This window comes from Falco peregrinus, chromosome 17 (assembly GCF_023634155.1).
Source record: "Falco peregrinus isolate bFalPer1 chromosome 17, bFalPer1.pri, whole genome shotgun sequence".
Classification (NCBI taxonomy): Eukaryota; Metazoa; Chordata; class Aves; order Falconiformes; family Falconidae; genus Falco; species Falco peregrinus.
Genome location: NC_073737.1, coordinates 2,723,488 through 2,738,027, shown reverse-complemented (window position 1 = coordinate 2,738,027; position 14,540 = coordinate 2,723,488). Strand labels below are relative to the sequence as shown.

General features: G+C 46.1%; 1 protein-coding gene across 10 annotated transcripts; it reads left to right on the top strand.

Annotated features, from left to right (window-relative positions):
* Window positions 1-4,563: 4,563 nt before the first annotated feature.
* On the top strand, window positions 4,564-13,798 carry ENTPD4 (ectonucleoside triphosphate diphosphohydrolase 4). Of its 10 annotated transcripts, XR_008750034.1 has the most exons (14): window positions 4,569-4,665; window positions 5,789-5,840; window positions 6,175-6,372; window positions 6,819-7,024; window positions 7,553-7,703; window positions 7,791-7,894; window positions 8,538-8,597; window positions 8,818-8,972; window positions 10,488-10,654; window positions 10,884-11,208; window positions 11,962-12,047; window positions 12,272-12,433; window positions 12,695-13,032; window positions 13,292-13,798. XR_008750034.1 is itself a non-coding variant. In XM_055820071.1 (13 exons), the coding sequence occupies exons 2-13, from the start codon at window positions 5,852-5,854 to the stop codon at window positions 12,918-12,920; spliced, it is 1,749 nt and encodes a 582-aa protein (XP_055676046.1). In that variant the 5' UTR covers window positions 4,564-4,633; window positions 5,789-5,851; the 3' UTR covers window positions 12,921-13,798. The 10 variants fall into 10 exon arrangements, 9 of the variants coding, with proteins under 9 accessions (XP_055676046.1, XP_027638081.1, XP_055676047.1 ...); XM_055820071.1 differs by having other exon boundaries at window positions 4,564-4,633; window positions 5,789-5,906; window positions 6,175-6,226; window positions 12,695-13,798; XM_027782280.2 differs by having other exon boundaries at window positions 8,818-8,948; window positions 12,695-13,798.
* The last annotated feature ends 742 nt before the right edge of the window (window positions 13,799-14,540 follow it).

The window sequence follows — 14,540 nt, the reverse complement described above, 5'->3', positions numbered from 1 at the left end:
AGAGGTAAAGGTGTGGATGCGAGGAATTTGGCCTCTGGGTTTTATTTCAGCGCTCACATAATCTGACCTAATTTACCATTACCTGGCTCGATGGATTAATGGGACAGGGAGAGGCAATACCCAATGTGTATAATTAAACCTGCCTTTTGTATAACTTCCTGGACCGAATTTTTTCATCGACTTGCCTTTCTGGTTTGAAGCCCTGGGGAAACAATGGGAAAGGCACAGCACATGCTGGTGGGGCTTTCGGGCTTGACTGGTGGCACTGGGAAGAGGAGGCTGAAAGGACCCCACTGGGTTTGCTGGCTATGGGTACAGCATACTTTTTTTTTTTTTTTTTTTTTTTTGCTAGCAGGCAGCAAAATTAGATCCGGAAAGGAGGGAGAAAACCCTGGCTTGTCATTCATGGGATGTGTTTAAAGCTGGGGAAATGATCCTGCTCTGCCACTGACTCCTCATGTGGCCTTGGTCAAATTCTTTAATGCTGATGGGCTTCACCTTCACTTCTTCTGGGCAAGGTGTTGGGTGGTCAAAAGGCGGTGAGCAAAAAAGGATGGAATGAGGGCTCTGCAGCTGGGGCCGTGGCTGCTGGGCAGCCCTAGCCTGCTGCTACAGTGCAAGCAAAGACAAAATCAGCTTTATTCACCCCAGAACACGCGCAGCCAGCACGTCGGCTCCGAAATGGGGAGAGGGGTGTTTTTAACAAATAAACACCAAAACGCAAGAAGAAAAGTCCAGCTGGGAGACGCGGCTCAGCCCTGCCTCCTCTTCTACATCCCCTTCACCCCCCCACCGGCCAAAAACCCGGGTGATCCGCCAGGTGCTCGGCTGTGATCAGCGAGGACAGGCGCCCCGCGCCCCAGCTGCTCCCTATCTGCTCGCCCCGCTGCGGGCTGATATTGGGGAGGGTGCGGTGGGGCAGGCGATGTGCTCCCCTGAGATAGGGGCTGGCACCCTGCACACACCTTGCTCAGGCTGTCAGGGTCGACCTGCACGTGTCTTAGAGGCGATTTCTCCTTTGGAGATGGCTGATGCCCAAATGCCGTCTCCAGCGAGCTCTGCCAGGCTGCCCTGATGGGTCTCCATCAAGCTGCTTTCCCTGGGCGCCGAGTCAGAGTGAGCTCGAGGATTTGAGCGGCGTGGCTTCATCCCAGCTTTCCCCCGAATTGCGAAACAAAGCAGGATTTGGTGCTTGGAGGAAACCTTCCTCCTGCGCAAAACGCTCCCCAACGGAGCATCCGAGCCAGAATCCCGGCTCGCTTCACCAGCACAAGCAACAGCCAGCCAGCGGAGAAGGGTTCAGTCCCACTGGTGACCCCGTTAACGGTGGCATGAAATATATTCACAAACAACTAATATTTAATCCGTCGCTGCAAAGCTTATGCATCTGGAAATAATTAGCACGCACAAAAACAACTTGCGCATTCCTCCCAGGCCTCCATTTTGTGCCGCCTGCAGGCTCTGGCAGCAAAGGTTTGATCGGCAGCTCTCGATTTCAGCTTATTTTTCAATATTTCAAACACCCAGCCCAGCTCAGGCCAACCCCTGGCCTGAGCTTGCCGGTGATGCCAAAATTGCCAGTGATGCCAAAACCACCGTCAGCCTCCAGCAACTGCGTGCCCCCCCCCCCCCCCCCCCCCCCCCCCCCCCCGCACAGCTTTTGTGTTTGCATGGTTTCATGGCAGCACTGGTGGTTTTTTTTTTTAATATTTTTTTTTTTCCCTCCACAAAGCTTTTGCTGCCGCTGACATGTTCCTACATGTGGCTTCGTCTCTGCAGATGATGGCAGCATCGGGAACCGGCTGCCCTGCAGCAGTTCCCCCCGGAGTCACGAGTTGCAGCAACTATTTTTTGGGTTGAATTAAGCTTGGAAAGGGACCCATGGCTGCTGGGGTTTCAGCTGTGCAGCCGGTGGGAGCCCCTGCAAGGTCAGGATGGGTCCCACCAGCCTGATGGTTGAATGCCCACCCTGCTGAGTGAAGCCCTGAAGGGACGTGCTCCTCAAGCTGCTCAGCACCTTCATGGGTTGAGCCCCTGGGACAGGTTTGCTCCCTTGTGCTGACACCAGCTCCCGTGGCTGCCCCCGGGGTTCTGCTATCATCTTGCAAAGCAAGAGCAGGTCTAAAAGCTCCTTCTCCTCGGAGGTCCTGTCATTAGCTCAGCACCATTTGCCACCCCAAAGCACCTGCTTTTTTGCCTGAGGCCACATCCAGCCGTGCTAGGGATGACTTGCACGCCCAGCACAGCTTTTCCTGCAAGTTCAGTACTGTCTGCTCTGCCCTGGTCCAAACTAACCAGGGATATACACCCGCGGACAGGGTTTGTGATGCTTAAATCCTAAAGAAATCCCAGGTCTTGCCTGTTTTGGAACCCTGTACACGTGCAGCGTGGCTGCAGCCCTCCCTCCAACCCTCAGCAAAGCCCCCTCCCCTGGCCTGCCTGGGCACCCTGCCCTTGCTCCATGGGGCTCCGTGCATTGCTTTGCCTTAGTCAATATATTTCTACATTGCTCCTCTGAGAAGTTCATTAAAGCACTTTAATTAATGTGAAAAAATACGCTGGAGACAAGCAACTTCGTTCTCGGCACGTGGCAAAGCAGCTGCAGTGAGCCCTGGTGGGAAGCATAGCCCTGACCACACCTGGTTATCTGGTGGTAAAACCCAGCGTGCAAAATCCAGCGTGCAAAACCCAGCATGAAAACCCAGCGTGCAAATCCCAGTGTGCAAAATCAAGCATGCAAAACCCAGCCTGCAAAATCCAGTGTGCAAAACCCAGCATGAAAACCCAGTGTGCAAATCCCAGTGTGCAAAACCCAGTGTGCAAAATCAAGTGTGCAAAACCCAGTGTGCAAAATCAAGCGTGCAAAACCCGCCCTGCAAAATCCAGTATGCAAAACTCAGCATGCAAAACCCGGTGTGCAAAACCTGGTGTGTAAAACCCGGTGTGCAAAACCTGGTGTTCAAAGGCTGTCATGAAAAATCCGATACACAGAACCCAGAGGCGAAACACAGCGTGTGGGCTCAGGGGGTCTCCTCGGGGACAGCTGGGTGCGCTGGTGGCTCTGCGCCCAGTGGGGAAGCAAAAGCCAGAGTGTTTTTGAGAAGAACCAACAGTGGCTCAGGAGGCAAAGATGAAAGTTTCTCGTATGAGAAGCGAAAGAAGAAGAGGAAACACGGCAGAAAATGAACTCGTGTGAAAATCCGCTGCCTTCCACGTTCCCCTCCAGCTAGAGAAGCCCTGCAGAGGATCCTGAGCAGAGCAATGAGGCTCCTCGGTCACATCTGCTTTTCATAAGGGACCAGACCGACAATCCCAGCTCTGCTCCTTCACCCTGCCCACATCTGGGTTCTGTGTGCCCAGTGCGACCGTTGCTTTCAAACACCAGGAATTTGCATTTCTGGATGCTGCTGTGAAATGCGTGGCAGAGCTGCAATGCTCCTTTGCTTCCAGGCTTCGCACCGTCCAAAGGCAAAGCCTGAACGGGATGTTTCCAGCTGGGACATCCCAAAGGAGCGGCTACAGGGGCATGTGGTGGCCAGACAGACAGGACAGCAGCAGGTACCCAGCTGGCATGAAGAAAACGGCAGCAGCCATCAGGCTGGATGCCCAGTTTTGTCCCAGTTTCCTCCTGCTGGGCTCCAGGGGATGAAGGCGAAGCTTGTAACACAGCAGTTTGTGGTGGCAGAGGGGACAAGAAGCGGTGGAGAAGCCAGAGCAGCCCAGCAGGTCTGGCTCCTTCCCTCCCACAGGTGAAGAGCAACCACAGGGGAGCAATTTCGGACCTTATAAAATCACCCAGTGTATTGCTCAGCCCTGGAAAAACAGCGTTTAGCCCACGAGAGCTTCCCACAACACCCTCCAGACCTGGACACGCATCCATGGCCAAGCGCCCGGCCGCCCTCCCTGCCGCCGGGAACGGGTCCCGGGGCCGCCCCATGAGCTGCTGATGAGCAGCAAAGCTCCCCAGCTCTTCTGCCAGGTTATTCCTGTCATTAATAAATTATAGTTGCCAGGATAAACTTGTTCTTTCCCATTCCCAGCCTGGGCACAAGCTGTGCTGCCGCTCAGCGGCAGCGCACAGGAGGGTTCCATGCTTCCCCAGCAGATTTCCAGCCTCTTCCAGGCGAGGAAATATTTTTTTTGCTTGTTTTTTTATGATTATTTTTTAACCAAATTCATTTATTTATGACTTATACACGCTAATGACAGGTGCTACCGTACCACTGTAAAATCTAGAAACACTTTTTTTTTTTAATTGTATTGTTTTATAAACGTCTGTTTACACCTTTATAGACCGTTTGCAGAGGTGTATCTGCCTGTTGACACCAGACACACACCCACAGCCACCAGCGCTGCGCACCCAGCGTCGCGCTAAGAATTAACCCAGCACCGCCCTGGCCACGCCCCCTCGCCCTTCTCCACGCCTCCTTGTGCATAACCACGCCCCCTTAGCCGCCGTGGTCACGCCTTCCATCTGGCCACGCCCCCTGGGGAATCCCTTCCCTGCCCACCCCCGCGAAACTCAGCGCCACGTCTATGCGTGCGTGCGTCACGTCTGTGCGTGCTTGCGTCACGTCCGGCGGTGGGACCCGGAAGTGGCGCGGTGGTCGGTTGCTATGCGGCGGGCCGGGAGGTGAGCGCGGCGGTGGCTGCCCCGGCTCACGGGTGGGCAGCGGGGAAGGGGTCCCTCCGTGGGGGAGGCTGCGTGGGGGAGGGCGCTTCGGGGTGGGCGCGGCGGGCCCCTGCCGCCGGTGCGCCTCTGGGGAGTGGGATGGGGGTGACACCGGGCCGGGCCCTGCGGCCTGCCCGCTGCTGCGGCCCTGAGGGAGGGACGGGTCTCCTCCTCCTCCTCCGCTGCTCTGCGGGCCACCAGGGCCTGCCCCCCCCTGTCCCTTCCCCTCCTTGCCCCTGCCGGTGCGGGTGGTGGGCCCTGCCCTCAGCGGGGGCGGGCGGCTACGCTGCGTGGCACCTCGGGGAGGTGCTTTCGGAAGGATGGGGCGTGTGTGGAAGGGCCGAGACCAGCTGGGGGGGGAAAGAGTGAGACCTGACTCTGTTTAAGTGCCGGCATTTACCTGGGTTTTTGGTTGTGTTTTCTTTTTTAATTTTGCTGATTTTTTTGTTACATCTGGAGCCTTTGCATTTTGGAGACCAGCTTTGCAGAGTTGAAGATACTCTGTTTGTAAAGACCTTGTGTAGCAGGTGCACTGCTGCCTGGGCCTGGCTTTCTTTTGCCTCCCTCAGCAGAGTGGTGAACAGCAACGGTCCAGGCAGGGTCAGCTAGGGCTGCTTGCCCGAGTCTGTGACCAGTCAGGCTCTGAATGTGTCTGAGGATGGGGAATGCACAGCCTCTCGGAGCAACCTGTCCTCGTGGCCCACCACCTGCACGGATTTATCTTATGTTCACATGGAGTTTCCTGTATTTCAGTTTGTGCCTTTGGCCTCTTGTCCTGTCACTGGGCACTGCAGAGAAATGAGTTTGCTTCCCCCTTACGTTCTCCGTCTGTAGGCATTGATGAGAGTCATTGCCTCTCCAGGAAAAACAGGCCCAGCTCTCTCAGTCTCTCATCATGTGAGAGATGCTTCAGTGCTTCCATCCTCTCTGCAGACCTCTGCTGGACTTGCTCCAGTAGGTCTGTGTATTTCTTGTCCTGGGGAGCCCCAAACTGGACCTACACTCCAGACGCAGCCTCGCCAGTGCTGAGCAGGGAGGAAGGGTCACCTCCCTCGACTTGCTGGCAGTGCTTGTCATAATGCTGTCTAGATCATCTATGTTTCCTTTTTAATTCAGGAACAGAAGAGCAATGGCTTTGAGAATGATTGATGTGCCTTGTCAGTCTGAGGTGAGCGGCTGATGTTTGAACACCAGCTGGTCTTTCTCTCTGCTGGTCATAACCCAAAATGGGGAGGTAAGAATCCCAAAGGACTGTCAAATTAAATTGTGATGTCTTTTGAGTGAAGGACAGTGAACCTCATCATGAATTTATGGCTAATCAGAGGGGGGAATAGCGCCTTGACTACACTCAAGCCAGAGCATGAGCAAAGCAAAGCTAGAGCAGAGCGAAGTGAAAGGTTTTGTGAAGAATCTGTTTGTCGTTAGCTTGTTTCAGAATGCATTGTCCTTCTTTTTGGTAATCAAGTCCCTTTTTAAAGCAGATTATCCTATTTGAATTTTAGGATCAGCATCTCCTGTTTGCTTCCTGCTTCTTGGCACTTCAGCATCTCTCCGGTAGGATGTCCACGTATTCTCAACACCACTTTGCGACAGATCGTTGTGATAGGAATACTTGCTGCTGCTGTCTCTTTGCTTTACTACTCTCTAGTAGTCATCCGCAATAAGTATGGGCGTGCATACAGGGACAAAAGGTTCCACAGGTGAGAGCTGAAAAGACTTTTGTGGAAAGGAATGAAATGTAGTTTTGGTGTGAAAAGGAAAAAAAAGGATGAGTTGTTTCTGTAAAGCACATGAATGAGGCAGAGGAAGTATGAGCAAAACTTCCTCCTTTTTTAGTGAAGCTTTCCATATCTAAGCTGATTTTAATTTATCAGAAATTAGCTTTCTGATATCTCTTTCATGTATCTGTAGCAGCTCTGTAAAGCTATAGGCACAAAAATATTGCATAATGAATTATTTTGGAAATTACTTTGGGAATCTGATTCTTATGGGTGGCGCTTTTTTTTTTTTTTCTTCAGCAGCAGTACAATAGTAGAAACTGTGTGATTCCTATGATGAAAACTGTCGTCCTGTTTAGAGTCTGATGTTGAGAAAAACTTCCATGTGGAACTTAATTGCCATGTAGTAATGCCTAGTTTTCTTCTAGATATCTTGCCCGAGTAACTGACACTGAAGCTACAGATACAAACAACCCCAATCTGAACTATGGCATCGTTGTGGACTGTGGCAGCAGTGGCTCTAGGATTTTTGTGTATTGTTGGCCAAGGCACAACGGTAATCCACATGACCTGTTGGACATCAAACAGATGAGGGACAAAAACAGAAAGCCAGTGGTTATGAAAATTAAACCAGGTACTGAAAAGAAATTAATTATAGATGCGATTTTCTAGGTAGTTGCCTATCCTAGCTTTGTTTTTTCAACCCCTATACTTAAAATGTCTGGGTAAAGGGTACTTGAGAGCTGTCAGCGTGGCACCCCTCCACATTTCTTTGGGTTTGGTTGCAGAGAGCTTTCTTCAGCTTTAAAGCTTGAAATGTGACACTGACGGGCAGGAGGTAGATGATTCTCTGTGGAAGTAGACAGTTGCCAGTTCGGTTGTCAGTTAACTTGGTTCTGTTTATCTAGTGAATAAATAATTGGCTTTCTGTAAAGCTGTTTGAACCAATCATACGTTACCAGTTTGTATCTAATACGGGGTTTTGTTTATGGTTAAGAGGATGATGAATTGTTAGCTTAATTCTTATCTTCTTATTTCTGTGTTTGATTCCCTGGGTTTGGCTTTGGGTTGTTAATTTCTCCTCTGTGTGTTGGTTATCTAGTTTTCCAGGAAACGCACAAAGCTTGAGTTGCTTCACTTTTGTGTTTATCTGTTTCACTAGGCATTTCGGAGTTTGCCAGCTCTCCTGAAAAGGTCAGTGATTATATTTCTCCACTTCTGAGCTTCGCTGCCCAACATGTGCCACGTGCAAAACACAAAGAGACTCCTCTTTATATTCTGTGTACCGCGGGAATGAGGATTCTGCCGGAAAGGTTATTGGCTGTCTTATTTTTAGCATTTAGAATAGTGATCCTGCTGTGTCAGACTATTTTTTAACTGTTCAAAATGTAATTTTGCAGCCAGCAGAAGGCAATACTTGAAGATCTGCTCACTGATATTCCTGTGCATTTTGATTTTCTGTTTTCGGACTCACATGCAGAGGTTATTTCAGGGAAACAGGAAGGTAGGTTAATGTTGGAAAAACTGTCTTTGAAATGTTTATTACTTTCACGGCACAACTTGGATAATTTGGGGGGTTTTGTTGTTGCTCTTGGAAATTCTGCTTTGGTTGAGAGACCTTATTCCTCAGTAGCAACATATGGATTGTGGAGATGATCATCTGCTGTGATCTTCTAACTTGTCTAAACGTTTTCTAATTGGCAGCAAAAATAACTTAAACTCATTTAACAGGAATTTGAGTCCGTTTTCTCTGGCTTTGTGGAGGGAGGGGTAAGGATAAGTCACAACATTCTTGAGGGAAGCAACTCTGCAGGGAAAACTGGTTTCTAAAGGAGTGATGTTTTGACACGATCAGATCACGAGAGCCTTAAAATCACTTCAAAGGTTAACATGCTTTCTTTGGAAATTTAGACATCAGACTGTCTTCAGTATGTTGAATTAGGTTTTGTGTCTAGCCTTGACTTGGGAGAGGAGGACTAGAATAACTTGCCAGGAATGTTTAACATGTTTAACTTCATAGTGTTTTATGTAATTAAATATGAGCAGTGATATATCTTAACTCATATGCAAAATATCCCTCTTTGTTTTTAAGACGATAAGTACCAGACATTCCTGAAATGTCCAAATATGTTTTCTTATGCCTCTAGGAGTATATGCATGGATTGGCATCAACTTTGTTCTTGGAAGATTTGAACATACAGATGATGGTAAGTATTTTAATTGGGAATTGGATCTTAGGAAGGCCTTCCCTGGTTTTAAGACAGATATGTTAGTAAATAGCATGTGTGTAGATGCTACTGTTGGCTTAATTTCTTTGTGAAATGTCAATGATCTGCATTGCTACGAAAAGTTAACCAGCAGTAGTGTATTGCTGCTTTAGGCCCACCCTAGTTTTATTTCTCGCTGCATTTTCATTGTTTTATCCAGAGGATGAAGCGATTGTGGAGGTGCATGTCCCAGGCAGCGAAAACAAAGAGGCCATCTTTCGTAAGAGGACAGTGGGTATTCTTGACATGGGCGGAGTGTCGACTCAGATAGCGTACGAAGTCCCTAAAACTGTAAGCTTTGCCTCTTCGCAGCAGGTTATTATCTGTGCAACTTTCTTCTTTTCCTTTTGATTTATTTTAATGCATATTTGTTGTTTTGTTTTCTTTGTTTTGAGCCCTATTCTTCATTACATCACATTCCAAAACCAAGGCAAGAGAAGATGGCAAATACGAGTCCTTCATCAGCTAAGCAATTAATTTGTGTTTTGTTCATTCAGAAAGTTAATTTCTATTAGTAGAGTTTGCCACTGATTTTTAAATCTAAGTGGACCTGCATTCTTTATGTGCGTGCCTGTTTGTGTGTACAACTTTAAAATTTGTGTTACACTTCAGAGACTATTCTGGAATTTAGAAACCTAAAGTGTGGTGGTTCTTATGTAAGATATGACTCCTTCCTTTTAAGTTGTGTTGGTAGAAACGGGATTAACAGGACATGGGGGTAATAGTACAGTTTATTCAAATACCACCTGTGTCCTCAGCACAGTTCATCGGCTGTAGGAAGCAAATTTCTTTGTTACAAGTCTTAAATGGAACGTAAACTGCTCTAACTTGAGTCCACTAAGTTCTAGAGTAATTCCTCGATTTTTGAAGTTGGATAACTTCCCGTTAACTTAATTGAGAAATTATCTAAAGCAAGAATAGCATGAAAGCCCTATGTTTTGACTCTTCAATGCACTGTTACAATGATGTATGTATTTTTTTTTAAGTCTTCCTGTGAAATGACGTGTTTTCATTATTACAGGTTTTAATAACTACACTGCATTTCAGACAGATGCTCTAACAAATCATTTGGGCTGTTAAACCAAAGTATGGGCCTTTAGATTCAGAGCAGATTGCCCCAGTCAGATATGAATTGGAGATAGGAAGAATTGAGGATGACTGTTGTATGTCTCTATCTGAACATAAACCAACATAAAATAGATATTCTGGTCCTGGAACCTGTCCAGGTTCCCACAGAATGACAAGAGTCAAACAACTGTGGCGCTTACAGTGCTAGTGCTGGTTTTCATTTACAACATCAGTTGGAAGCTCTGCAAGGTTACGCTGTATTTCTGAGAGCATTCTGCACCAAGTGCTTCTGCTACATATCTCTTAAATATCCGAAAAGCTACTGCAAGTGACAGATGTATGGTATGTGAAGAGAGCTGAGTGACTGACAGGTCTCCTGAAAAGCTTGAGAGTTCCAGATTGGAAAATGAAGAACAGCTCTGCTGGGCAGAGCATAAATCTACCTAGCCGAGCGATTGGTAGCATGGGGACTCGGTCAGAAGTGGTAGCATAGAGATAAATAGCCACAGCATGTACTTTTTCACAGTGGAAGATAGTTCAGGGTCCAGAGCAGCAGTTCCTGGCCTTTGCAGTTCCTTGAGTATCGGTAGTGATAATGCAGTTCTCTGCAATCAATATGGTTTGTTCTCCCTATGAAGTGGAAGGCAATGTGGACCTTGTGAAAAGCAAAATAGATGAGTAAGGGGTGAAGCTTAAAGACGTCAAGGGAGTCCAGTTGTCCAAAGAACTCATCTTTTAATCTTGGTGCTTGTGTACCTACAGGAAGAAGTAGCCAAAAACTTACTTGCAGAATTCAATTTAGGCTGCGATGCTCATCAAACCGAGCATGTGTACAGAGTCTACGTTGCAACGTTCCTTGGCTTTGGAGGAAACGCAGCACGCCAGAGATATGAAGACAGTCTATTTACCAGTACAGTGCTGAAAAACAGGTAGCTGGCTGTGGTCACTTGGGGATATGGCTTCTGTGCATCACTGAGCTCAGTAACCCCCTAACTTGAATATATTTAATAGTGTCCTGACATAAAACTTGATTTTTACAGCATGCTGCGTGCAATGCTGAAGTTTCTTTAAATGAGGATGCTTTGCTTTGATGCTGTCCTATCTCAGAGCTTGATGTTTCTGATATGCAGTTGTTACTGTGCTTCCTCTTTTATACAGGCTGCTGGGCAAACAGACTGGAATGACTTCTGATTCACCCTACCTTGATCCTTGCCTGCCCCTGGATGCTCAGGATGAGATCCAGCAGAATGGACAGATAATGTATTTGCGGGGAACAGGAGACTTTAATCTGTGTCGTGAAATTATTCAACCGTTCATGAATAAGACTAATGAAACGCAGACATCTCTTAATGGTGTCTATCAGCCTGCTGTGCACTTTCAGAACAGTGAATTCTATGGTTTCTCAGAGTTCTACTACTGCACCGAGGACGTGTTACGCATGGGAGGAGATTACAATGCTGCTAAATTTACTAAAGCCGCAAAGGTAAAGTCTTTTTGAGATAAAGTTTTTGCAATTCAAAATAGCTACTCTCTAGAAGCGTGTTTTATTCTGAGAGTCTTGCAAGAAAACTCCTCCTTCAAAGGGCCAACATCCTTCTACCCTGCAATGAACTGTTACAGGGCTTCTCTTTTCCGCAGTAGGTTTACTTTTAGGATAATTGTTTTAAGGCACAGTAGTAAAATTGACTGTAGAGGGAATGGGACTCACGGTAGTCAAGTTCCAGCAGAATTATTGATAATGGGGAAATCCATGCTGCTTCCACCCCTTGCTGCTTCTTAGGAATGTCTTGGTTCTTGTTAGAAAAAAGATCCTTTTCCTCTTGCTACATTTTGTACCAGTTTCCCAGGTGTTATTCTTAGCAGGGATCTGTTGGGGACATTTTAAAGTAAGGCTACTTCTCCTGAAGTAGAAGAGTATGACCTGCTTTGTCAATGCCCTAAAAATCAGTTGTCTTAGTTTTCATCTCAGAGTATGTGACCAAAGAGTTTTAAGTGCTACTGAATATTAATTCAACCACAAATGCCAAGTATGGATCAAAATGTTACAGAAGATACTGTGAAATTTGTGATCTGACTTACTAGCAGTACAAGGGAAGCTGTTACTTTTGAGTTTTCTAGCTTTTGGTATTTACAGAGCATCTTCTTTACTGGCATTTTTTTCTTCTCAAGGCAGAAGCAGTGTTGAAGTCTGTCTTTTGTTGTGTTTTTTTGTTTTTGTGTTTTTTTTTTCTTGAAGGATTATTGTGCCACTAAGTGGTCTGTCCTACGGGAACGTTTTGACCGTGGTCTTTATGCATCACATGCTGATCTCCACAGATTGAAGTAAGTATTTGTGTTTGTACAGCAAATTCATTCATGCAGAGTTGCCAGGGAGAGCTCGAGGTCATGTCCAAATGACCATTCAATTAAATCATTGAAAGTGTGAATATAACCTTAAATATTGCATCAGCCATAAAGAAAGTACTGATAATTGTGTCTTAATTGTGCTCCCCAGTCCTCTGGAACACTGTAACTGCTGGCCTGACCTTATGCCACTCTTTCTGTAGGTACCAGTGTTTTAAGTCTGCCTGGATGTATGAAGTATTTCACAGTGGCTTCTCTTTTCCTGTGAGTTACAGCAATTTGAAAACAGCTCTGCAGGTTTATGATAAAGAGGTGCAATGGACCTTGGGAGCCATACTTTACCGAACACGGTTTTTACCTTTAAGGTACCAGTTGTTTTCTCACATGTCTGGAAGGAGCAGTTGGGTGGAAGGTATGGAAGTTCTGTGAAGGGAAGAAGTACAGTGATGGCAAAGCAGCTGACAGATAGGGGGAGACAAGATGTTGCTTCTAGAGCATCATATATAACCTCAGTACATATTTCAGGCAGCTCAAGTAATGCTTGATAAAGACTGTTCTACTATAATGGGCTCTGAGGCAAAGTTAGGTTTGCAACTTATGTCTGTTGTCCCTTTGATTCTTTTCAGAGACATCCAGCAAGAAAACTTCCGTGGAAGTCACTCCCACTGGAGGAGCTTCTCCTTTGTTTACAATCACTATTTGTTTTTTGTCTGTTTCCTGATTGTGCTGCTCTCCATCCTGCTCTACCTGCTAAGGCTCAGACGGATCCACAGGCGAATGTTGCGTAACAGCTCGTCTACTTCCCTATGGATTGAGGAAGGCCTCCCACCACAGAAGATTGCAGGACCCTGATGAGATGCTGTGATGGAGAGCTTTTGTTGGACTTGCTACGCAAAAAGCCATTTTTGCCTCAGGGTTCCTCCTTTTTGTCCCTTTAAACCATTGAAGAAGCAGATTGCCCAGGGTGTGGGCTTTGGAAATATGGGAAAATGGGGTCAATTTGGCTTAGTCTCGTTAGACGATATCTGCCAAAAATTATTAGTTTGTTTTTAATATTGCACTTTTGTGTCATGGGACGAGCAAAGGCTCGTCACCAGTAAATGAGTATCAGCAGCTTAAGCTATGTATGGTAAGGGAGTGAGTGTGAGTTCTCATCCTTCGGGTGAGACTGTGAAATACTGTTAGCTAGGATGAATGAGGACTGTTTTTATTTTCTTTTCCAGATTCCAGGATTGATATCACTTGACTTCTCAATTCTGAGTCTCCTCAGTCAAAGAAAAGGAAGTGCAGGGTTTTCAAAAGCAGTAAGAAAAAAAAACTTTTAGGACAGCTTATCTGATTTTATATTCTGGAATAAGTACTCTAATGGAGAAGAAAAACCTATTGCACCCAATGCTGTGCTTCCACAAAATGGCTTAAATCAGTTTTGTTTTTATTTGTGACAGTTTCCCCTTTTGTCTTGGAAGCTATAGCCTCATAGTGGCACAAGTCACTACTTTTTAATCCTTTATTTCTGTTTCATAATCATTCAGAGATCTCCCTGAAATTCCAGTAGGGTGAAGAGAACTGGAATATGCCTAGGTTCTTGTTTCTGCTAGAGTAGACATGCACAGTGTCTTTTTTTTGTTTGCTTTTTGAGTACTCTGATTTGTTAATTTATATTTTATTTAAAACTGTTAATTTTACTTGAAAGTAAATTTGTCCATGATTAAAAGTGGGATTTATATGAACTTTTGGTGTATGGATATTTTATTGCACATTATCACTTCTGTTCTCGCTGTTTGTATCCAACTGGCAAAACTTTCTTCTCTTCTAGTAGGTGTGAATATGCTGGAAAACTGGATGCTGTTTCCATTATTGGAGAGCTAGACAAGCTGATACCTGGTTTTTTTGTCGTGCTTGAGGTGCAGTTTGTTCATCTAAAACTCCAGATACTTTGAATTGTTTTATTGTCTTCTTTTGATATGCTTGCTTTTGCCTTTGAATAGGAAATTCAGGCTTGATCTGCTGAACTGCAGCTAAACTTAGGTGCTAAATTTCCTGCTCCTTCCACCCAGTGTCTGGTAGATGGCTGTGTTGCAGTCATGAGAATTAACTGTGTATCTGGTGGAATTCTGAAACAGCAGCGGAATCTTTAACTGAATGTTCAGAAATAACAAACAGGGTCTTCCTCTTATAAAGGATTTTTTTGTGCCTGGCAAATCTAAGCACTTCAGCTCAGGGTCTGTTTTGTGTTTTGCTATTTTTTGAGCACCATCTGAGCGAACGCTTAGATAATAGACTTCTCACTTCTGATGTCTGAAACTGTGGCACAAACTTGTTGCACTTGTAGGCTGATAAGAATTATCAGAAAACTGACACTGCCAATTGTTACAGAGCCTGTACTTCCTGTTCCTGAGATGCCTAAAACTAGTGTACAGAGCTTCTAATTGAGTGCTTAGATAAAGCAGCCCCCTTTGGACAAGGGCTGAT